At 56.4% G+C, this 25,051-nt stretch overlaps 1 protein-coding gene across 1 annotated transcript; it reads left to right on the top strand.

Annotated features, from left to right (window-relative positions):
* The first annotated feature begins 240 nt into the window (after positions 1-240).
* On the top strand, positions 241-25,051 carry FIGNL2 (fidgetin like 2). Its single transcript, XM_031462536.2, has 2 exons — positions 241-416; positions 22,905-25,051. Exon 2 carries the CDS (start codon positions 22,916-22,918, stop codon positions 24,893-24,895), a length of 1,980 nt encoding a protein of 659 aa, XP_031318396.2. The 5' UTR covers positions 241-416; positions 22,905-22,915; the 3' UTR covers positions 24,896-25,051.

The raw sequence follows: 25,051 nt of genomic DNA, 5'->3' as shown, positions 1-25,051 counted from the left end.
GGGCGGGGCGGGGGTGAGGAGGGGAGGGCGGGGAAGCAGCCCCGGAGGAGAGGGCCGGGGAAGGGGCGGGAGTTGGGGGGAAGGGAGGGGCACTTGGGGAGGGGAGGAGCAGGCAAAGGGGAGGGGAGCAAAGGCCTGCGAGGGAGGGCGCTGGGGGCGGGCGAGGGGAGGCGGGGGTGGGGGTGGGGGTCCTGCCTGAGGGGGGAGCCGGGGCGGCCTCTTGTCCGGCCACCCCCACTGCCCAGTCCCGCTCCCGCCCGCTGCGGCCGCAGCAGCCGCAGCAGTAGCGGCTCCAGGATGGTGAGCGCAGCTGCCCCCCGGCCCCGGCCTGTCGCCCCCGGCCCGCGCCCCGGCTCCAGGGCCGGACGCCCCGCCAGGCCGCGCACACTCACCTAGGACCCGGCCGGGATGCCGAGGTACGGGGCCCATGGGCCTGGCTGGGGCAGGCACGCGAGCGCGCGGGCGGGCCGGGGTCAGGGGGTGGTGACCGTTCGGTCGGGGTGTCCGGAGCTTTGTCCGCGGGCGCGGGGCAGTGCGAGGGCCGGAGAGGACGGGAGCTGCGGGTCGCGGGGTTCAACGAGGTGGGGGTCGAAGGGCAAGGCCAGCGAGAGACCCGGGCGGGTGCGTGGGAGCCGAGGGTCACTTCCCGGGGGGAAGGGGCGGGCGGGGAAGGGGCTTTCCTCTCCGCCGCCGACGGGCACCCTCTTCGCCGCCCCCTTTCGTGCCGAGGCTGCAGCAATAGCGAGCGGCAGGCTCTGGGGGGAGCCTGCGGGATTGGGGGTGGGGAGCCAGTATTTGTGGGTTCGGGTCCCAGAAGGAGCCAGTGTCCGGAGCCCGAGGGCCGGCCCGAGGCCCCTCCCACTCCGTCAGGTCTTTGTCCAGCGGCCCCTGTGTGTGAGGGAGGGGGGTGGGGACTGGGTTCCAGGCCTGGAGATTCCCCAGCATCGTGACGGGGCAGTGACAGGAGGCCGAGGCCACTTCGTGGCCTGCGTCCCTCACGCCAACCCCCTGCCTTTCTTTTCTGACCCGGGAGAGCATAGCCCCTATCTCAGAGGGGTGTTGCAGGAAGCGGCACTTACCTTCACCCGTGGGCTACAGGCTGCAAGGGAGACCCTCTAGCTCCTGGCTTGCTCGCTCGCTCGCGCTCTCTCTCTCTCTCCCTCACTCTCCCCCTCCCCATCTCCCTCCCTCTAGCCCTTTAAACTTCCCCACTCCAAGAGCCCTCTCTTGGTCTACACCGATTTCCTTGCTGAGGAACCCGCTCTGTAGAGAGTCCTCAGCAAGGGTTGGGCACACAGTAGGTGCTCAGCAAACGTAAGCCCCCTTCTTGGCCCCTCCAGTCCCCGTAGCCTCCTGGGCGGAGGAGGCCTGGGAAGGGGTATGCACGGGGGCGAGAGTGAGCGGCCTGGAGCCTGCGCCAAGCAGCAGCCCGGAGCCTGGAGCGCAGGGGTGGGTGGACGGGTGGGTGGGCTGTTAAAGGGACGGTCACTAAATCAGGATTAGGCCGTGGGGCTGTCAGGCTGCCAGGCTCTGTCTCCATGGATACCTAATTTGGAGGAGAATAGAGGACGGAAGAATGTTTGTGTTATCGTTCGCCTGGGTTGCCGCGGCTGAGCGGACTCAAGCCCTCCGCCAGGCAGCAAGGAATGGGGACCCAGTTCGAGCCCCACTCTGGGCTTCAGCAGGGCGGTTCTCGGGACCCAGAGCCTTCTTTGTGGAGTCGCTGGAATGGGCCAGGTGGTGCTGTGACTAAAGAACTCTGACCCTGCCCAGGGAGCCCCAGACCTTCCCAGAGCCCAACCTAAACCCCTGGGCATCCTCTAGAAACGGCCGGTCTGAGTTTCCTCATAGGCCCCATCCCGGAGCTCCTAGCCTGGAGCAAATGCCATTCTCCGCTGTGTAGTAGCCCCAGAGGACCGCCAGGCTGGGAGGTTCGGTGCTGAGCGCTGCGGGACCCAGCCGCGCGCGGGTACCAGGCGGCCGCTGGGGCGGCGGGGCAAGGGGCGGGGCGGGACTTCCTGGGGTGGGCGAGAAAGGGGCGGGGTCTGCCGGCCGGCCTTGCTCCACCCGGTGACAGGCCTCGTAAATCCCCCTTTCCCATATTTAACGCCATTTCATTTATTTCCCTTTGATTCCATTGGTGTCTGCGGCAGCCACCCCTGTAAGGAGCGACCCTAGTGCCCTCCCTGTAATATCTTCTGGAGAAAAGCCCTCTTAGGCCAAAGGGAATTAGCTCTGTGGGGCATGGGAGTTGCTCCTGGGGGGCCCAGATAACCCCCACTTCTCAGGGGACCCCCCCCCATCTCCCTGGGAGACGAAGAGGAGGGTTGAGAGACACCTGAGTTTGGCCTCCGAGGCCCTGAGGGATTTTCTGGCTGTAGGGTAAGGGTGGACTGGGCTGAGGATCCCATGAGTGGACAATCAATCCAGTGCGCAGGCTGGAGAGGGGAAGGGGAGAGGGACAGACCCGAAAGTGTTGTTCTCAGAGCCCTTTCGTGCCTTCCTCCTGGTCATCCATGGCCACAGCTTTTTATGGAGCAAGAATCCCCTCCCACCCCCTGCCTGGGCTGCGGCTTTATCACTGAGACCTCAGACTCTCCACGCAATTTCACGCCTCTCTGCCTTTGCTCCTGCTGTTCCCTCAGCCAAATGCCTTCCCCATTGTCCCTGTCTCTCCACAACCTCCTCATTCTTCAAGGCCCAACTCGGATGCCACACTTCCTCCGTGTAGCCTCCCCAGGGCCCCAGCCCTTGTCACTTGCTCCTCCCGACATGTTCTCCTAGCCCTGCACCTGTGCCTCCCCCAGCCTCTGTGGCTGAGTCCGCTCTAGACTTTGCCTCCTGGAGGACAGGGGTGGAGCATATACTTCCGTGCACCCTGTCCCCACTGGGCCTGGCACGGGGCTTGGCACCTCGTGGGTGCTCCATAAATGTTTGTTGGCAGAATAGAAGGGGTTTTGTAAGGACAGCCTGCAAAGCATGGCATCTGAACACTTTCAGGCAAACAGCTCTGCTCCTGGATGGGTGGAGACCCCTGGGTGGGGCTCTTCGTCCTCCTCATTGCTGACCCCTCCCCCATCCCCAAGTCTGGGGAGGACTTTGCCCCTTCCTTTCCCCACACACCAGCATTCTTCTCCTGCCATTATCATCCTGTTAAACAGAGAGGCCAGTCAGGATCCATATGGATCACATTAACAATTGCTTATTATCTGGGCTAAGACTGCTCCCTCTCTCCACCCCCAGCTCCTACTGCTGCAGTTGCTGGACCCTTAGGAGCCCAGACTCCCTGCCCCCACCTCCCCCACCATCGGTCAGCCAGGGAGGGCAGGGGACAGGCTGGTCTCCCTTACCCTCCCTGTGCCTTCTAGCAGAAATTTGCTTCTTCTTGACTTGGCTGGCAGTTAATGACTCCTCTGCCTGATTTAATGAAAACCAGATTCCCAGAGGGAGCTTGGCTCAGTGAGGTTCCAGGGCTGCGGTGGGGAGAGGTGGACCTGAGGCTGGGTACACCTGTGGTCCACAACACCGAGAGCCTCTGTCTTCCAGTGGACAGAGGCTGTGGGCTGGGGTGAGCCCCACTAGGCCGACCGTGGGCTATACTTGTGTTTTCTGTCATCTCAGCCCTGGGCTGGCCCTGTTCCCTTTCAAGAGCTGGCAGGCTAGTGGGAAGATCAAGGTAGGAGGGACCCTGCAAGGCTTTGTGGGTCCTGATGCATTGAGTCCCAAGCCTTGTGCTGCAAGGAAGCAGGAAATCCCAGAGTTTCCTAGAGTGGCTGCTGAGTTGGCCTTGAAGGATGAGGAGTGGAATTTATGTTTAAATTCATGTAACCTAAGAGTACTAGGGATGGAAGGGGTCTTCAAGATTACCGAGTCCCAGGTCTGTAACTTTTTTTGATTTACAGACCCCTCAGAAGGACCTACAAAAGCTGTCCCCAGAAAAATACACTTCCATGATCAACACAAGACTTTGCATTCTGCTTTATAGGGTTCTTGGACCCCCTGAAGCTTTTATGGACCCTACAGCAAGAAACCCTCCCTGCAGTCCAAACCCCTCTGAAGTGCTGAGAGCAGAGTGGGCCTGCAGCCCAGCACTCCTGACCTCCACTCAGTGCTGTCTCCATGGCCTGTGGACTGGACAAGCCAGGGACCAGGGGTACTGGATGAGGTTCTGGGCTAGCCTTTGAGCAGGAAATGTTCACACTGCCTCAGTCAGTGTATAGGTTAGTCATCTCATCTCTGAGTGTGTCACCTGGAGAAAGGATGTCCAGAGGTTATTTTGTTTTAGGATCCACTTGTCCCCAGGAACAAGGATGGGGGCAAAAGAGTCTAGCTCTTTTCTGAGCATTTTCATAAGCATCTTGATGAATCACAGCTAACACGTAGCACTTACTAATTACTCTATATCTCATCTGTGAAATGGGACTAAGCATGGGGCCCTCCTCATAAACATTATTGTGAGGATTAAATGAGGCAGGAGCTGGGATCCCTGGTCTTAGTCTTGAGGGACTATGGGTCTGTGAGGGCCTGGTCAGAAGTGCAGGTGACAGTGCTCAGGGCTATACGGATCTTCCTTAACTTACGATGGGGTTATGTCCTGATCAACCCATTTTAAGTTGAAAACACATTTAATACACCTAACCTACTGAATATCATAGCTTAGCCTAGCCTACCTTACACATACTCAGAATACTTATGTTATGGCTAAGTGTTTTTTAAAAATAAAGTATTCAATATCTCATGTGAATGATTGAAGACTGTATTGAAAGTGAAAAGCAGAACAGTTGTCTGGGTGCAGAATAGCTAAAGTGTGTGAGTGGTTTCCCCTCGTGATCAGGCGGCTGACTGGGAGCTGTGGCTTCACATGCTTCATATCAGAGAGGGTATCATACTTCATATCGGAGCCCGGGAAAAGGTCAAAATTCACAATTCAAAGTATGGTTTCTGCTGTGTGCGTACTGCACCAATGTAAAGTCGAAAAATTGTAAGTCAGACCGTCGTGAGTTGGGACCATCTGTGATTGCTATTGATGCTGACATTCCCCTGCTGGGTCCTGCCAAAGAGAGGGGACTGCTGTGGGGACCGCCCAGGAGCCTTGGTCTCTTTCCCTTTAGTTTGGAGGTTTAGACAGTATCTCCCTTTGTAATTCACCTTGGGGACTGGTGGTGGGGTAGGGAGTTCTCAGTGAATGGGAGTGTTGGGCAGTGGCCTTGGGCCATCCTGTGGTCCCAACCCCATTTTGTGATGACAGATCATGGCCCCCACCCTAGGGGCCAAGCCCTGGGCTGCAATGACCCTGCCACTAATCAGGCCTAATCACCCTGGACAAGTCACTTAATTCTGTTTTGGTCTCAATGTCTTCATGGGCAAAATGGGAGTAAGAACACTACTGAGTGAGTTCATAGGTAATAGAGGCCTTGGTTTCACATGGTGTGCCCTTTGTCTCTGAAGCACATGCCTACCTCTGGTGACCTGCTCACTGACTCGGAACCCAGGGACTGCAGAGAACCACCTCCCAGCATAGGAGCAAGGAGAAGAAGAGGACGTGTGTGAAAGTTCTGGTCTGTAGCTGGACCATCATTTCAGCTCTCTCCAAAGTAGAGTCAGGGCAGAGAGGAGAGCTCAGGAGATGGACGAGAGGAGACCTCACTTGGCTACCTCTGGAATCTGGGAGGTGGAAGCCTTCCTCCTTCCACCTCCCTCCTTCCACCTGCCCTCTCTGCCTTGCAGACTCAGGCCACCTGGTCCTCAGCCTGGTACTGGGATTAATTAATCGGGGATGAGTGGGAAGATGTGACAACGAGGCCCCATTTGACTCTAAGCAACCTCTGTTGGGCACCTGTTGGGTCCTAGCACTGCTGGGTTGTGGGTGTACCTCAGCCAAGCTCCAGGAGGTACCCAGCCAGGGCAGGGATTCCTGGGCCCCTGAGACTCCCCACACACTCAGTAGGCACCTACATACTGAGCCCTCAGTGGGGCTTTCATGCCTCCGGTCTCCCATGGCAACCCTCGGCTTGCCGTGTGGCCAGGGAGGGGTGGAGTGCGTCCCCAGCCCTGGCGCTGTTCGCTTTGCCATGGCACCTAGTGAAACACCACCACGCTCATCACACACTCGGCCAGGCCCTGAGCCAGGCCTGGATATTTTATCTGGGTAGCCATTCACCCAATAACAACATTATTTCTGATGTGGTCTCAGCTTCAGTGAGCTTACAAGACAGTCAGGGAGCAGCGAAAAGGCAGAAGGACAGGCTACGCTTTCGGAACCTCTCCTTGTGTTCCCTGCGTAGAAGGAAGCCACTGAAGGTGTGTGAGCTGGGGAGCTGCATGCTCAGAGCGGTGGACAGGACACAGGCTGGGCTGGAGAGGAGAGACTAGGGGCTGGGGGTGGGAAAGACCAGTTACTTGACAGCAGGGCCTTGCATCATCAGCAGCGTCCCGAGGAGACTTCTTTATTCCCCGAGGGAGTCTGTTCATAGGTGACAGAGGTGCTAATTCAGTGGGAATTAGGAAACAGGGAGAGTCACCTGCTGCTGACTGGCCTATTGGGCCCTTGGATGCTTGAGAGTCTGGGCATGTTTGTTCTTCTTTCCAGGCCAGTGGGGAAAGAAAACTGGTGAGATATTTGAGTTATACTGAAAAAAGACACTCCCCCAGCCTCTCTGCACCGTGTGCTTCCACCCCACCCAGTCCACCTGGCAGTTTCTGTTGGGGTAGAGCGGCTCCCCAGAAACTCTGGCCCCCCGGGGAGATCACCCCTTCCACCCAGCTCCTCAGAGAGAGTGGCCAGACACTTACCCCCCTAGGAAAGGGGCTCCTTTTCCAGGTGGACTGTGTCCTGTGTGGGATGGCCATTCTCGTGTCATGTCTTCCAACCTGTAGCCCTCTTCAGGCCAGAGTTTTGGGGTCTGAGCCCCTTGTTGGGAAAGATGGAGCTGCCTTATCAGGGCGGGGTAGTCAGGAGTTCAGTTTGGGACTTGTTGGGTTCACGTTGGACGTGTAAGTGGGGATGACGCAGAAGGACTGCGAAGGGGAGGCGCCTCCCACTAGACAGCCTGTCATATTGAATGCCTCTATTGATGGGGAGCTCATCACTTGTAGAAACAACTCACATATTCTGACAGCTAACATTATGCCAAAAATCTTTGATAGCGGGTTCACCTCATTCAAGGACCGTGGGGAGGGGCAGGAACTGAGGGGCTGCACAGAGCTGCACAGTCGGCCACCCAGAGGTGGTTCAGGCACTCGAGATACTCAATCCTCAGAAGTCTTTCTCCTTTTGAGGAAATACTCCCCATTTCCTGGTCATAATCTACAGGCAGTTCGCTGCCCTGCCTCTCTGATCACTCTCCTCAGTGCTTGGCCGCGACTGTAACCAGGGTCTTGGGGCTCAGACCCGCAAGGACTTACATGGTGCAGTGAGAACCACTTTGGAAATGTGCTAAGCTCCGGGATTTGTGGCTGAGTATGGGGAGGTAGCGTTCGAGAGAAGAGGGGCTAAGAGGGGAAGGGAAGGTTGATGAAGATGCTGGGGCTCAACATACTTCTGTTTCCTTAGCTGTTAGATGGGAACAGCATCGGCTTGTCACGTGAGAGGCAGAAAAGCATCTGGAGCCAGACTGCCCTGGTGGGCGGCCGCATGTCCTAGCTTGGTGACCTCGGCAAGTTAACTGTGCCTCAATTCCCTCCTCTGGAACCTGCGAGTAACTGTTGTACTTCCTTCCTGGGGTTTTTCTGAGGATGAAATGAGCTCATGTGTGTCCAGCACTTACAGCAGCACCTGGCACAGGTGTTGGGGTCCCGGACTGGAGCCAACGGGAGTTGCTGTGGTGGTTCAGTCTCTGCCTGGCACTCCCCCGATTTCTCTTTCTCTCTCTGTTCCTGTGGCCCTGCAGTTGTAGGGGGCCACCCCCTTGAGGACAGCCCTGCCCACTCCAGCCCAGGGAGACCGGCTGGGCTGCATAGCTGGAGTTACTCAGCTCAGCACCCCCAGGGCTGGGAATGGAGTCGGAGGGGGCAGAGGCAGCTGCTGGGGAAGCCTGGGTGGGCTGCCTGGGCCTGCTTCCTTGCCTCAGCTCGGGCCTGGCCCTGCAGGGGTGGGGGCGACTCTCACCCACCCCTGTGCACAGGGAGAGGGGCATATATGGGCCTGGGAACATAGGATGACCTAGACTTTAAAGCTTAAGCTTTTAGGAAGTCACATGCCACCTAAACTGACTCAAGTCAACCTTGGATCCTAAACCTGGCTGGGGGAGGGGGTGGGGTCTGAGAGGCGGCTCTTGTCTCTTGGGCTGACACCTGCGGTCTATGGTCCCTGAGAAGTTCATGGATGGAGCTGTCTTCCAGTGTTATTAATTCCCTTTGTAGCCCCATATATTTTTAAAATTTTATCCCCTCTCTGCTTTAATGAGGTAAAATTGACCAAGTGGTCCCACGTATTCTTTATTTTGATTGAGGTGTAACTGATTCAGGTGTACAGCAGAACGATTGGATATTTGTATATATTAGGAGATGGCACCACAGTCAGTCTAGCTAACATCTGTCTCCATACATCGTTACAAAAACATATTTTGTGTGTGTATTTTTTTAATTTTAATTTTTGTTTTCTTTTTTGTTTGTGTGTGTATTTTTATCTTATGCATTGAAAAGCATTTTTGAGAACAGGTCATGATTTACTAGACTTAAAGGGGTCTGTGGCTGAAAATTGGGAAAGAGCCTGACCTTATCCTCTTGCAGGGGCCAGGTCCCCAGGGACGAGGAGCCCCAGATGCAGATCCACGAGGAGACAGGCACTGGGAGGGTCTGACCCAGCCCAGAGAGCAGCGGTGCCCAAGCTGGCCAGTAGCCACAGTGCCACTGCCACCTCCACCGCGTGCCTGCTTGACTCACACCTGCTCACCCTCTCGTCGAGGTCCTCAGGTGCCTTGTGCTCGGCTGCTGCTGTCTCTACACTGTAGTGAGAAGCCGAGTGCCCCCTAAGATTCCCAGGGACACGAAAAGTGTGGCTCCAGATGAAGCTGGGTCTGGCATGGTGTCTCTCAAGAGGGACCTGAAGGGCATTTGACCTTATCTGGGCAGTTTCTAAGTGGCACAAGGGGCAGGAGAAGGGGCAGGGCCCTGGGGCAGAGGAGGAGCAGGTGAGAGGTGCCCCAGGACACAGGGCAGAGGGGCCGGGGGTCAGGTGAGGATGTCCAGGGAAGCTGTGGTCTGGGACTCAGTTCCCCCCACAGTCCCACTTGACAGCTGAGAGGGGCAGGACAGGAACCTCACACTGCAGGGCGGTGCCCTCCACGCTGGGGCCCAGCAGGCAGCTGGGAACTGCACTTCCCTCTTTGGAGTCCCTCAGGCCCATTGGATCCTCTTGGTGCCAGAAGGCATCCCTCACTAGTCTTCCCCAGGCTGAAGCATCTGGCTGGCCCTTGTGGGTGCCAAGTCAGAGTCCAGCCTGGTGTCCTGCCCCCCCTCTAGCCAGTCTTGAAGAAAGTACCAACCTTTCTTCGCTGCCCTCTTGCCAGCCTGTGAGGGACATGCTGGGTCCCCTGTTTCACACCGGAAGAAACAGAGATTGAGACACTTGTCCCACATCTCAGAGACTGACCCATGCCCTGCATCTTCTGAGCCCCAGGAAGAAGATGGGATCCTGACCTCCAGAGGGACCCCTGGGATGGCCAGGCTGGGCTCAGAGACCCCCAGCCCTGGGTCAGTTTTTCAGGCTGGTCTTCAGACACTTGCCTAACTCAAGTCACCAATGAGTCCAGGGTGCATTTGAGGGTCCCTGGGAGCAACCAGTGAAGGTGAGGAAAGGGAGAGGAAGGGAAAGAGAGTATCCTGCTGTCAAATGGCCTGGTGCTGTAATCCCCTCCTCTCAGCCTGTTGAGGGGACCGAATGACATCGTGCAGATTGAACCCCTGCCCAAGATGCAGTAGCCTCTGGGAGGTAACAGCCTGACCTGCCAAGCCCTCTGGAAAGCATGGGCGTAGGGTGACCCCCTCCTACCATTTCTGTCCTGTCCCAGGGCCCAGGAGTTGAAGTCCACCCTAACCTGCTTCAACACAGCTCAAGTAGCAGAAGAGGATGTGGTGGGCTGGGCTGGGATGCCCTTAAAGCAGTTACCAGCCCTGAAGCCTTGCTTTACTTGGCCTGGATGGAAAGTTTACTTGCTCAGTACAGCTCATCTCAAGCAGGCCTGGGAGAAGCAAATCAACTTTGCTAACCATCATCAAGGGGCGAGTGGCTGATAGCCTGCAACCTCCTGGTTTAAAAGAGGATGCTTGTTACCCAGAATGGTTTTCTGTTGCTGAAATTTCAGGCAGCTTGACTAGGTGAAGCAACCAAAACTGAGGCAGGTGAAGACAACTGGGAGAAGGGGCCAGGGTAATAACTAGGCTAGTTCCACCTACCTGGTGTCTCCAGGGAGATGAATTGGCGCTAGAAAATCGGTATCACCTGCTGTGTGTTCCAGGCTATCGCCCAGCCTGGGAAGGGGTGTGATGCGGTGGATGGAAGGAAAGAGCTCGGAGCATCTCCCAGCAGCTACAGCACCAGGAGGAGGGTCAAGAGAAAAACATGGAGGGAGTGTTGGAAAGACAAGGGTGGGCAGGAGAGTCGGGCTTCAGAGCTGGAAAAGTGATAAGCAGCTCTGACGAGGCTGAAGTCAGCCCTGGCAGCCCCCAGGCAGCACGGGAGGGAAAAAGAGCTGTCATTCATGGAAGGCAGACCTGGAGAACCACCTTCCACCCCCTGCCAAAGGCAGCCACATCACAGGAGATACAGGCAGGTCCCCAAGCCCTGGGGATAGATGCCTCTCACAGGGATTGTGGGTGGGACTGGAAACGGCTGCCTGTGTCCTGGGTCTGGTACCCCAGGACCTTCTGCGAGAATAGGGGAAGCCTAAGAGCCATCCCCAACCTCCTAGTGGAGTAGATGGGCTGTTTGATCAGTGAGTGTGTAAACTGGGATTTTATGGATCGCTTATTCACTGCCGGAGCTGGGGCCCTCAAATTCCTCTGTGCCCCAGAATGCTTAATCTAGTCCCAAGCTTTCCCCTGGGAAGGGAGGGAAGACAGCTCTCCACAGGCCCCCACCTCTCCTGCTGTGTCTTCTCCCAAGGCCCCAAGCTTTGTCATTGCAGGTTGAGTGGTTCAAATGTGCTAATACACTCCCTGGGGGCCACTGGGCTGTGGGACTTACCCTTCAGTCCTGTGATTGGCCAGAGAGACCAGGGGAGAGGGGTTCATGGCAGCAGCTGGGAGTGTGTGTGTGTGTGTGTGTGTGTGTGTGTGTGCGCGCGCGCGTGCGTGCACGCCCTGTGTGCCTGTTTGAGGGGAGGGGGTTGGGGGGTGTCCATTCTGCTCAGACCACTGGGCAGAGACAAAGGATCTTCATCTAGCCTGCAATGAGGATTACGTCCAAAACAAGCCACATCCCTACCTGGTCAAGCTGGTTAGGGAGCCCACCTGTCCATCTTCACATCCTCCTCTTACATCTTAATGCGGTGGGACTTAGCCAGTGTGTGCTGAATGGATGAGTGGCCATGTGACCTACTACCTTTTTAACTGGGGTTGTGTCTGCTGGAATAATCCAGCATCTACAGATTCCTAAATCTCCCCCTAAGATTCCTCAATCTCCCCCCTCCTCTCGCTGAGATGTGCTTCAGTCCAGGCCTGGCTGACACAAGGCTGGGCATGAAGGACTGGCCAGGCCTCAGGGGACACAGCTGTGACCCCTGGACTCTGTTGCCACTTGAGAGTGCTTTCACTGTGGTCACGTTTTCCCCTGCCAGCCCCCATCTGTCCTCAGGATTTGATGAGGATGACGATGGTAGGCGAAGGGGGAAGGGTGTTGAGCAGCTGATGGGGGAGGGAAGGAAGCACAGCCTGAAGGGCCAGATGACAAACTGCCCAGTTCTACTGTCCTTATCTCCTCTTCAGTCTGCGCCTCCTCTCTGGTGGCAGGCAGGACAGGCTGGGGAGTGGTTGGTCCAGCTCATCTGCCCCCTCCTCCCTGACTCCTGGGGAAGCTGAAGCCTGGCCTGGCCTTAGCACCACCCAGGAGTCCTGAGGAACGGAGTCTGAGTTGTAGAGATGCTACGTGGAGACCCTAAGAAGTGAGACTCCGTTCAAGTTCAAGAGAAAGCAGCAAAGGTGCCAGTTGTAGTGGGAAGCACCCTGGCTGCAGAGCCAAGCCCTGGATGGGATGAAAGCAGCACTGTCCAGTAGAACTTTCTGTTATGATGGGGATGTTCTGGGTCTGCGCTGTCCACACGGGTGCCACTACCCCGTGTGACTAGTGAGCGCTTGGGGTGTGGCTAGTGCTGTCGAGGAATTGAACTTCTCATTGAATTTAACTTTAATTATACCTTTTTTATTTTTCAATAATTAATTAATACATAATAAATGATTTACATTTTAAATAATTAATACATTTTAATGATTTGAAATTGAAATAGCTCCCTGCGGCTAGCAGCTGCGATTTGGACAGCATGGGCTTAGAGGTGGGGTTCAGGGGCTGGAAGCCAGGCTCAGGTGCAGATCCCTTCCTGCCTGTGTGACCTTAGGCAGGTTCTCCCCAGCGTGCGGTGTTCCTCCCCAGTCTGTCAGACTGCCCCAGCCCTGGTGCAGATCATCTACAGTTAGGAAGTCATCTGCTCCTGTGAGTGGCTGAATGGCACTTCAGAGGTTCTGGCCCTTGAGGGGGCCCAATACCCAGGGACCAACAGCCCAGGGTGGGAACGGAGTGGCTGTACCAAGCTCTAGACTTTGAGGCATCTTAGAACTTCTTTGGGGGTGTCAGTCCTAGAAGGCTTCCTGGAAGAGGGGGTTGCGGGGGGAGGCTTGGGCTGGAGATGTGCCTGAGAAGCTATCCCTGAGAGGGCCCTGTATTTGGCACCCAGGCAACTTGGCCAAGGCTGGGATAGGGAGGGACCGGCAGAATGGGCTGAGAGTCCCAGCTTCCCTGCTACTAGCAATTGTGACCTTGGGAGAATCACTCCCTCATCTCTGAGCCTCCATTTTCTCTTCTGTAAAATGGGGAGAATATGCTGATCTAGCAGGGGAATTGTGAGGATGCAACCGAACGGTCATTATTAAAGTTCTTTGCAAACACCAGAAGGCTAGGAGAAAGGGAAGGTTTATCTTCAAGGGTGCTGGGCCCCTGGCCTGGCCTCTTAAGACGACAACAGATGGTCACAGCTTGTCTGTGGCCCTGACCGCGGACACAGGCAGGGATTGCTGCACTCTCCCCTCCCCCCAGCGCGTGTGCACACACAGGGCCCAGATGGGGGCTGCTTGGCCAGCCTCCTGCTGTTTGGCATTTGACATATGAGGAGTCCAGCGCCAGAGCACACCCCCTCGGGCCAGCCCCATCCCAGAGAGGAGCCGCACTGGCGGGGAGGCCTCACTACCTCGTGGAAGCAGGATCCCAAGGGCCCTGATCTCTTTACCATGTGTCCGGTGGCCTTTGATGGGAATTCCATCGCCCCTTTTGTCCTCTCCCAGAGGCCTGGCTGGGGGAAGAGAGAAGGAGGAAGATTTTTATTTTTTAGAAGGAGGCCAGGTGGGGTCCGTGGGGGCTGGGCTGGGTACCCTTCAGCTCCAGCCAGACCAGGACTGGATATTTCCTCTGGTGTTCACAGACACAAACTCCCATTCCAGGCAACCCCTTCCTGCCCACTCCTGCAGTAATTCCCTGGGCTTTGTCTCTTGCTACCCTCAACCCCTCATGTGGGCTTATATTTAGTCACCCGGATTTTTTTTTCTTTATTTGGACACAGAGGCACTTTCAAGCCTCTTTGCTCATCCATCCTCCCATCCACCCATCTATCCATCCACACTACAGAGTCTGTTAGGAACTTACTGTGTACTAGGCAGTGTCCTGGGTGCTTGGGATATGACAGTGAACAAAACAACTCTCATACAACTTTCTAGCAGGTACAAGAAAATAAAGCACCAAGTAAGTCAGGTTATGAAGAGTGCTACAGGGAACATCAGGTTGGAGGGCCAGGGTCTGATGAGGTGACAGCTGAGCAGAGGCCTGAAGTGAGTGAGGGTGTGAGCCACACGGAGATCTGGGGAGAGAGTGTCATAGGCACAGAGTGCAGCAAGGCCAGCTTCCCCTCCCCAAACCAGTGTGGGGGGAGCAGTGAGGAAGCCGTGTGTGACTGGAGGGGAGGCACGGCAGGAGCGGGTGCAGGTCAGTAGGAAGAGGTCGGCCACTGTGAGGAGTCTGGATTTTATTCTCAGTGAGTAGGAGCCACTGGAAGCTTCCAGGTGGAAGAATGACATGATCAGACATGTTTTTAAAGGTCATTGTGGCTACAGTGTTGAGACTAGAGAGTAGGGGACAGGGTGGACATGGGGAGGGTAGGTGGGAGGATGTTGCCGTCACCCAGGTGAGAGATGTCACCAGAGTGGTGAGAGATGGCTGCAGCCTGGATAGATTTGGAAGCCGGGGCCAATCAGATTTGCTGGTCTGAGATATGAAAGAGATGACCCTGAGGTTTCTGGCCTGAGTGCTGGAAAGGACAAAGCTACCACTTCCTGAGATGGGGAAGATGGGGAGGGGTAGGCTGGGGGTGGGGTGAGGAAGTAGGAAGTTTGGTTTTTGGGCAGGTCGATTATGCCTATTAAACACTCAAGTGGAGGGTTCAGGAAGATGGTTGACTATGCCAGTGGGACGTGCACAGGGAAGAACTAGGCAGGAGAATCCTCGATGTACAGCTGATGGTCAAGGCCATGAGCCTGGATGGGGTCTCCAAGGAATCAGTGTGGAGAGAAGGCTCCAAGGACTGAGCCCTGGGTTCTGCAGGGCTCAAAGGGCAGCAGGGAAAGGAGGCATGAAAGCGGCTGAGGAGAGGGGGCAGGGAGCCCAGGGAAGAAGCTTCAGGAAGGAGAGGGATCAGCTGAGCCCAGTGCTCCTGAGCTGAGGACTGGCCATCAGACTGAACAGCACACATGCAGGCGGCTGGAGTGCTGGGTGTGAGAGCCTGGCTGGGGGGGTTCAGGAGAGAATTGGGGGGGAGGAATCGGCGGCAGTAGTATACATTTCTTTTAAACCATTTTTTGGTTTTTATTTTGTTTTTTGTTTTGGTAAAAAGCAAGCAGAGAGCAATAGGATGTAGTTGAAAGGGGATCAAGAGATTCTTTTGAGCTTCCCCTACCCCAAGATGGGAGAAATAACAGCATGTTTTTGGGCTGGTGAGAATGAGCAGAGAGGCAAACTGATCACACAGGAGAGGGGAGAACTGAGGGAACCCATCCCTGAGCTTTGAAAGGGGATGGGATCAGGGCATAAGAGGAAGGATGTCCTCTGTTCTTGGTGCCAGGAGGGACTTTCTCCAGCTCCCCCGAAAGGCAAGGGGTCAGTTAGGGCTGGAGTGGCCAAGGAGGATGCATGAAGTGGGCAGGACTGGCCGTGAGCCTTGAAGGATGGGGAAGAGCTAATGGGCAGAGGGAGAGCATTTCCAACAGATGAAACTGAGGGAACAAAAGGCATGTAGGCCTCAAAGAGCAGGGCTGATTTTTTTTCTAGGTCTCTTTTGGCTGGGACCATTCCTAGTCCTCAGGGCTCATGGCATGTGGCCCCTTCCTCATCTCCCTATGCCTTCCCCTCCCCGCTCCCCAGCTCCAAGTTCTCCACCATTTCTCCAGCTAAGGAGTGAGTTTAGGGACCTGAAGGGGGAGCCTTTAGATCTGGTGGGTGGACCTCTGCTCCCTCCTGGGTCTGCTCCTCCTAGATATGCATCCTTGCCTGATCACAGCCTGTGGAGGTGGGAAAACAGTGGCCAGAAGGAGGCGGCGCTCTTTCTGACCTTGGGCCGGCAGGAACCTCCTCCCTGGGACTCAGTTTTATCGTCTGTAAAGAGTATCTACTTAGGTGGGGTGTTGCACAGGAGTGATGACATGGACGTGCCCGCGCTCCCTGCTCAGCTGTCCACCAGCGCTGCCCAGTGCCCGCCGCCACAGAGACCCATTTTAGGTGCTGCTCTGATCCCCGCCAAAAACAGGTTCCCCTGCCTCTGAACTTCCAGAATTCATTCTTTTCTTCCTTTCTTACTCTTCCTTTCCTCTCCTTCCTTCCTTCCTTCCTCCTTTACTTTTCTTTTTTCTTTTCTTTCTCATGGCCATGAGAAAGAAGACCGTCACCTTCTCAATGTTGGGTGCTAGAGTCACTAGAGTTGTGAGGATGGGTCACAGTTCGATTCAGTTTCACTCCTCTGACAGCTGCCACTCAGGGCCCGGCCCTCTGAAGGTACATGAAAGTGTCTGTTGGTTGGACGGAAACAAGACCATGGACCTGCAGAAAATGGGCTGCAGCCCTGGCAATGCAGCTGCAAAACTCTGGTTCAGGGTTTGGTTCATCTCCTAAACATTTTTTGAGCCCTACCCATGGGAGGCCCCAAGCCAGGCCCCAAGGGTCCTCTGGGCAGGATGCTGGGGGTCCAGCCATGCTGGGGGCTGCTCTCTGGCTGAAATGGGGGAAGAACTTCCTGGGTGGTGGATGCAAGGGCTGTGGCAGGTGGCCCGTGCTGTCCTCTGGGTCCTCTAGGTACCCACCGTCTCCTCTCCTCTTGCAGTAACTAGGGGTTGGCACAAGGGGGCAGGGCCCAGCTGATGGGGGACCTTCCTGTTCAAGCTCTGCCAGGCGGCCAGAGACCCCCGGGGCACCAGTTGTGAGCAGGAGACAAAAAGCCTGGGACAAAAGGCCTGTGGGAGCCGCGGTGAATAGATTAATGAGATTTCCATATGAGGCCCAACAATGGGATTCTCCACTCCAGCCCCTTTGTCCCTGGCTGAGATAATGGAACCCGAGGAGCAGGCCCAGGAGGGTGGCTTGGGCCCTTCTCCACACAAGCCTGGAGCCGCCACACAGCTGCCCCTTCTTCCTGACCTGCCCCCAGCCCTGTGTTCTGCAGCCCCTCCCTTGCCGTGGGTAAGTGGATTCTCACCCAGAGACCTTCTGTGAGATGGGGAAAGGGCCTTAGGGGCCTCCTTAGGGAGTTGGAGAGGGGCTTTGACACTGCCTGATTGGGATCCCTTTCCACCTCAGCCCGTATAAAACTGACTTCAAGGGTCCCTAGTGAGAGGAAGTTTGAGATCCACCATCCATACCAACTGTCTCATTTGACAACTGAAGATAGTGAAGCTTGGAAAGTTTAGGTGTCTTGCCTAGGGTCACACAGTGACAGCTCAGGGTTTCTGCTGCCCCTTGATGCCAGAATGGGGGTGGGAGTGTCTAAGGCCTGTGTGAGGGAGAAACGCACTCCTCCTGTGTGTCCCCCGCCCCCATCACTCTCCCTCACTGCTTCACTTCTGACAGTTTTGCAGTACCTGCTGGGTGTCCTATCAATTTAACTCAGTTCTGACACTACCTGGAGATGGCGTCAGATCCCACGGGTGAAGGGCCCGGTCCCACAAGATTGCCACCTTCAGGTGCCAATCACAAGTCTGGGCTGTTAACTGTGCTTTTGACCATGGGCTATGAATTAGAGGTTTCCACCACCCCCTCCTCAGGTTCGGTTAATTTAGAATGGTTCAGAGAACTCAAGAAAACTGTTTACTTACTAGATTATGTTTTGTTATAAAAGGATATAACTGAGGAACAGCCCGATGGAAGAGATGCACAGGGCAGGTGTGTGGGAAGGGGCCCGGAGCTCTCATGCCCTCTCCCAGCGAGCCACTCTCCCCGCACTTCCACATGTTCACCAACCCAGCAGCTCTCCCAACCCCGTTCTTTTGGGGTTTTGTGGAGGCCTCATTACACAGCCACAGTTGATTAAACCATTGGCCATTGGCAGTTGAATGCAATCTCTGGCCCATCTCCATTTCCCAGGAGGTGGAGGGTTGTGTGGGGAGCTGAGGTTTCCAACCCATCATGGCTGGTTACCCCTTGCAACCAGCCCCCACCCTTAGGTTACCTAGGCACTTTCCAAAAATCATCTTATTAACATGAACTCAGGAGCAGTTGAAAGGGGCTTGTTATGAATAACAGGACACCCATTTCACTTTTATTGCTCTGAAGCTGTTTCAGGAACTGAGGGCAGGAAACCAAATATTCTAACAAAAGATGCTCCCATTGCTCTTTTGCTTAGGAAATTCCAAGGGTTTCAGGAGCTGTGAGCCAGGTACAGTGGGCGGAGACTAAATATATATATTTCTTATTGTAAATCACTCGATCACAGCCTGTGCCAGGCCTGATGCACAGAGTGCCCTGGGCATGGTCCACGGGGATCCGAGAGGCCCAAGAAGGCTGAAATCAGTGCACTGAGTGCCTTGACCCTTTGTGAAGGCCGAGCCACTTCCCTCATCCATCCTGATAGACTCCCTACAAATGAGGGGAGGGGCTTAAGGAATTCTTTGTTACTATTTATTGATCACCAGTGAGTCTGAAGGACTGCACTCTGTGCGTGGAGTCAAGTGGAGTTCCAGCCTCCAAGAGTCTGCAGAGAAAGAGCTGCTTCAGGAGCCTGACCTTGCTTGCTCCCCACAGGGTGCAATTTCAAAAAGTGGTGTTTTCCCTAGAGTTCCAGCTACCCCCAGTGAAGGCCACAGATCCAAATAAGGAACTGTCTGTCCAGCCTAGGGGCATGAATAGTTATCAGATGGCAAGCTTACAGGGAAGGGGACACATCTACTTGGGCTGTTTCGCAGTGAGAGAACATGCATTCTCCTGCCCGTGGGGGCCTAGGTGACGTGGGATCTCCCCTAGGGCGTAGGTGCTTCCAACTGCAGGTTTGAAGTGTAAAGCTGCAGCACCTGTGGTGTAGCCACATTCCCAGGCAAACACAGAAACACGTTTCCATAAGGCCAAGGAAACAAGCCTTGGTGTAGGCTGTGTCATGGCCCCAGGCTCTCCTCTGGCTGTGAGTACCAAGGGCCGTCCCAGGGAGGCAGTGCAGCCAAGAGGCAATGGCCTGGGCCCTGTAGTTAGAGCGCTGGGGTCTGAATCCTGCTCCCCTGTTTGACAGCTGTGTGACCTTGGGGATGAATGAATCTCTCTGTACCTCCGTCTCTACCTGCCAGGTGGGGCTGATGACAATAGTATTTCCCATAGGGCTGTTGTGAGGGTTACACAGGACAGTGCGTAAAGCACAGAACAAGGGGCTGGCTCTGCCCCAGCACTGGGTGCTGGGGAACTGGCATAAGGACCAGCCTGTCCTTTCAGAGCTGGAGGGAACCTCCTTCACAGAACATTCTCCACATTCTCCCAACCGCAGGGGGAAGTGACTTGTTTGGATTCACTCAGTGAGGCTGGGCCACTGCTTAGATTCTTAATTGTACCATTTATCATGCTGCTTTGTACTGGACTGTGTACTTTGCATTCGTTATCTTTTGAAATCCTCATGGCCACTCTGCAAGCCATGCATTATACCCTTTAACAGACCGAGAAATTGAGCTTCAGTGAGCTTCAGGCCACCTCCAGGCTCATGCAGTTAAGTGTCTGAACCTGGATTCAAACCCAGGTGTCTTTGAATCAGGCCACACTTTCCCCCAAGTCTCTGGGGTCTTTCCTCACATCCAGCTCAGCTGATGTAGGAACTAGAGTGTGTCCTAGGAACCTGGGAAGGAGATGGGGTTCCTCTCCAGGGAAGGTCCCTCCTATGGGAGGCTGACTAGCAGGAGCTTGTGGACTGGGCCTCAGTCTCTGTGTGAGAGGGAGAGGGTGTAACTGGCCCGAGGCTGGGGGCAGGGAGACAGCCTGCTCTACCCGCTATCACTACATGGAGACAGTGATGCTGGAGGGCAGAATGAAGAAGGGCAAGAGAGATGGGCTGGTAGTTAGTGGGGGACATAGGTCAAGTAGGTCTTTTTGAATATGGGAAAGATTTAAAGTTTGCTGGGGGGATGGAGCCAGGCCACGGGAGTGGGGAAGAAGAGTTAATTAATGGGGCAAGGTCCCAGCCTGGGTCAGATGTGGTCATGGGTTGGGGTGCAGGGACTCTCGGCCTCCTGGCTTGCAAAATGGATATAGATGTAGATAAAAGTGAAAACAGAAGGCCAGATGTGAGGGACATGGGCCCCTGGCTAAAACCAAAGGGCACTGCCTGGAGCAGAAGGACTGTGCCTGAGGGGATGGAGGGTAGATATCCAGCAGGCGGATGAGATGCTGTGGACAAGGGCCCCTCTGGGTAGAGCTTGGAGCAGCCTGGAAGGGGCTAATCCCAGAGTAGATGAGATAGAGTGGGTGTAGAGCTGGGAGGACAGGTTTGGAGTGTGGGTTCCTGGAGTCCACGATTGCTGAGGTGGAGTTCTTTGGTGTGGAAGGGGCCTGAGTACAAGAGGTGGTGACTTGAGCGAAGACTGCTGCAGGCCAGGGCTGAAGCTAGGTGAGAGAGGCAGGGAGGAACCACATGACAGCGATGGGGAGGAGCAGAGGGCCTGGCAGAGGGTGAAGGAAAAGTGTGTGAAGGAGTCCAGACACAGAGGCTTCCTTACCTCATCTAGGTATGTCCTTCTGGCAGGGGCCGCCCTTTCCCCCCAGCGTGCCTAGTTTAGTAAGTTCAGGGAAAATGCTCTCGTTAAGGTCCAGTCTCTTTTCTCCATATTAAGGAGCCAAAGCACAGATAGTGAATAGAAAAAAACAGGTTTGGGGTCCATGTCAACAATACAAATTTGCATTTGTATGACTCTGATGTTACCACTTATGACCCTGCAACCGGAACCACTTGAGACTTGTCAGGGTTACCCCCTTTGACACTAGGTAAAGCCTCTGTCCCTTGGAGACCCTTCAGTAGGAGCTGGAGAGCTACACATCTGCCTCCCGCAGAGCTCATCCTCAACTCTGTTCTGCCATTGGTGGCCAGGATCACCTCTCAGATGGAGGCGAAACCACCTCAAGAACACCCCTTTTAAAGCTTTAGTACCTATAGTGCATGCCTTCCCTAGGGCACTGGAGATGAGAGTGAATAGTTTTCAAAGACTATCATCTTCCATTGACATCAGGTCACAGTCCAAAGAGGCGGTACAGTCAAGTTGCTGCAGATAAGGGCAACTGTGGAGAACCCAAGAAGAGGCTGAATTACGTTTAGTCTCTTCTACCTCTCCCCTGACATGTACCCACTTCCAAGGCTCCGGTGATCTGAACTTTCTTGGTGCTCCCTCCAGGTTTGCAATGTATGGTTATGTAGGTTGTGCACTGCACATGAACCCTACTTCTAAAGGGGCACAATTCACATCACAGACATAACAGATTTGTAGATTTATTAAAGTTTTCCAGAAGGTGACAGTAAGGCATCTTGAGGGAGGGAATAGGGCATATGAGCTAGCCCAGCCCTGGCTTTCTGAATGCATTGTGCTCTGCATCTTTGAAGGTGCTGGAATCCTCTAGCCTGTCTGGTCGACTTGGCCTCTTCCTCTTCAAGGTCCAGTAAAGGCCTTCTCAATCAGGCGTTGCACGCTCCCGGAGCCCCTGACACACACCACTATTTTACTCCCTTATAAAGGATGTCATCTGTCTGTCTCCTCCATCTAGCTGAACCACCGTATTCACCTTTCAATCTGCCCCCTTGCCTAGCACAGCACTTAGTATATGCTCAATAAAGTTCTGTTGAAGAAAGAAGGTTGAACCTGTAAGGTTAATTTGTCTTATCAAAAGCTTAGGTTTGAGCAAAACCCGTCTCTGGCACATCATGGGCCCATTTAGTCTCTGAGATTTTATGCTCAGATCAGGCCACCAACCAGTTGGAGCCATGTGCCTGGATAGTGCTATTCCCCAGGCCCTGAATCCCTTTCACCAGTTTGACTCATGCCTAGACTGGTGCTGAGAGACTGTAAGAAACAGCCATGTAACATTACTGTTGTGTTTACAGCCTGGCTCTCCAAGAGGCCATTGTTTATTACCTCTCACAGGTCGGCTTCCTGAAGTCCATGGAAAAAAGTTCTGTGATTTCTATGCCAGGAACATTTTCGTCTCTTTGGAGTATGACAGTGTTCTTTACTTTGCAAAGTGAGTTCTTTGGTTCCTGGTAAATTCAGAGACGAATCTGTGACCCACTTTCTATGATGTGCACTAACTCTGCGTTGCTGTGGAGTAACTTTGCCCCATCTTCTCTAGAATATATGTCTATTCTAAACAACCTTTTTGTATGATGGTGAACATTCTGGCAATGAGGCAGGGGGCAGCACCTGCTCTGGGCAGCTTTCATGAGCAGATTTGGGTCTGGAACCCAGGTGCTCTGACTTCATCAGGCAGAGACTAATAGAAGAAACCAAGTAGAAATGAAGTGAATGCTTCTGGGTCAGTCTCTGGGGTTTTCCAGGGATGATGAGACACTACTGTGGACACTGGCACCCTCACTTCAGGGACAAAGGGGGCACTGAACTCTCAGGGAAGGCTAAGGTGAACGGAGCATTCAGGACTATCAGATTGCTGGGCCAGGGCTAGCCCAGGAGCTCTGGGCAGGCCTCACTCATCTTTACATAACCCCAGTGCCTAGCACATGATGGAAGTGCAGCAAACATCTGTTTCTGAATGAGCCCCACCTAGGTTTGACTATTCCCAGCACTGGGGGGGCAAGGGCTGGGGACCAGGGGCACCCACTGTCTGACCGTTCACTACAGTAGGTCTGAAAGGACCATGTGTTCTAAAGGGTAGGGCTGGAGTGGCCAGGCCAGAACAATAGTCATTGCCTAAAGGTGAAGTTAGGAACAAATATGTCATTTCCAGATCCATCTTGGTTCTGAGGAAAGTGTTTTCAGATAACTTTGATCATGGGACATGAGGGGCAAGTCAAGTATGGTGTTTTTGGTGCCTGGAGAAGGGGGCCCCAGGAGAGTGGATCGGTGAGTGGTGGATGCCGAAAAACCAGCCTGTCCTAAGCTATGGTCTAAGGGGGTCGGCCTGTGGCTGGTGGTCAGTGGGTCCGCAGAGGTTCTGCAGGACCTCCCTAGCCGCTCCTCTCTCTTGCCTGCAGCTCTGTCGAAGATGCACTGGACACCGGAACACGCCCAGCCCCTCAACCAGTGGCCAGAGCAGCACTTGGATGTCTCCTCCACCACTCCATCGCCAGCTCACAAGTTGGAGTTGCCCCCTGGGGGTCGTCAGCGCTGCCACTATGCTTGGGCACACGACGACATCTCTGCCCTCACTGCCTCCAACCTCCTCAAGCGCTACGCAGAGAAATATTCGGGGGTCCTGGACTCGCCCTACGAGCGCCCCACCCTGGGAGGCTACGGCGACGCCGCCTTCCTCAACGGCGCCAAGGGGGACCCCGAGCCCTGGCCGGGGCCAGAGAACCCCTACCCCTTGGCCTCGCTCCACGAGGGCCTCCCGGGAACCAAGTCCGGCAGTGGGGGAGGCTCCGGGGGCCTCGGGGGATCCCCGGTTTTAGCCGGGAACCTGCCTGAACCCCTCTACGCCGGCAACGCGTGCGGGGGCCCGTCGGCGGCACCCGAGTACGCGGCTGGCTACGGCGGCGGGTACCTGGCGCCCAGTTACTGCTCGCAGACGAGCGCCGCGCTCCCCCCGCCGCCCCCGGCCGCGCTCCTGCAGCCCCCACCCCCGCCGGGCTACGGCCCCTCCGGGCCTCTGTACAATTACCCGGCAGGGGGCTACGCCGCGCAACCGGGCTACGCGGCCCTTCCGCCACCGCCGGCCCCGCCCCCGGCCCCCTACCTGACCTCGGGCTTGGCGGCGCCCACGCCCCTGCCCGCGCCCGCCCCGCCCCGGCCGGCGCCCGCCTCCTACGGCTTCCAGGCGGCTGCGGCGGGCGCGGAGGCCGGGGTGTCGCTGAAGCGCAAGGCCGCCGACGAGGGCGCCGAGGGCCGCTACCGCAAGTACGTCTACGAGCCTGCCAAGGCCCCGGCGGCCGACGGCACCTCCTACCCTGCCGCGGACAACGGTGAGTGTCGGGGCAACGGGTTCCGGTCTAAGCCGCCGGGAGCCGCCGAGGAGGCGTCGGGCAAGTACGGCAGCGGCGTCCCCCTCAAGGTCCTGGGCTCTCCCGTCTACGGCCCACAACTCGAGCCCTTTGAGAAGTTCCCGGAGCGGGCCCCGGCGCTGGCTCCCCGCGGGGGCTTTGCGGTGCCGTTGGGGGAGCCTCCCAAAGGTGTGGACCCAGGGGCCCTGGAGCTGGTGACCAGCAAGATGGTGGACTGCGGGCCGCCGGTGCAGTGGGCGGACGTGGCAGGCCAGGGCGCACTCAAGGCGGCGCTGGAGGAGGAGCTGGTGTGGCCCCTGCTGAGGCCGCCCGCCTACCCGGGCAGCCCGCGCCCACCGCGGACCGTGCTGCTCTTCGGGCCGCGGGGCGCAGGCAAAGCACTGCTGGGCCGCTGCCTGGCCACCCAGCTGGGTGCTACGCTGCTGCGCCTGCGCGGAGCGACGCTGGCCGCACCAGGCGCCTCCGAAGGTGCGCGCCTCCTCCAGGCCGCCTTCGCGGCTGCGCGCTGTCGCCCGCCCGCTGTGCTCCTCATCAGCGAGCTGGACGCGCTGCTGCCCGCCCGGGACGACGGCGCGGCCCCCGCGGGCGCCCTGCAAGCGCCGCTCCTGGCCTGCCTGGACGGCGGCTGCGGCGCAGGGGCCGACGGCGTGCTGGTTGTGGGCACGACCTCGCGGCCCTCGGCCCTGGACGAGGCGACCCGCCGGCGCTTCGCTCTTCGCTTCTACGTGACGCTGCCCGACGGCCCGGCTCGCGGGCAGATCCTACAGCGGGCGCTGGCCCAGCAGGGCTGCGCGCTGAGCGAGCGGGAGCTGGCGGCCCTGGTGCAGGGCACCCAGGGCTTCTCCGGGGGCGAGCTGGGGCAGCTGTGCCAGCAGGCTGCGGCCGGGGCGGTCCACCCGGGGCTGCAGCGCCCCCTCTCCTACAAGGACTTGGAGGCGGCGCTGGCCAAGGTGGGCCCCAGGGCCTCGCCCAAGGACTTGGACTTGTTCGTGGAGTGGGACAAAATGTACGGCTTCGGACACTGACTGCGCCTGGGGAGGCCGCGGGAGCCGCCGCCCCCTCGGTTCCGGAGGGAAGTCTTTAACCCCACCAAGCTAGGCGTGCCGGGGTGAGGGAAAAGAGGGGGCTGCTTGTGGGTTTTTTTCGTGGGAAGGAAAATGCTTCTGCTAGGCAGATAGATG

Source organism: Camelus dromedarius, chromosome 11 (assembly GCF_036321535.1).
Source record: "Camelus dromedarius isolate mCamDro1 chromosome 11, mCamDro1.pat, whole genome shotgun sequence".
NCBI lineage: Eukaryota > Metazoa > Chordata > Mammalia > Artiodactyla > Camelidae > Camelus > Camelus dromedarius.
The sequence above is the reverse complement of the archived record's forward strand: the minus strand, read 5'-3'. Positions and strand labels throughout refer to the sequence as shown.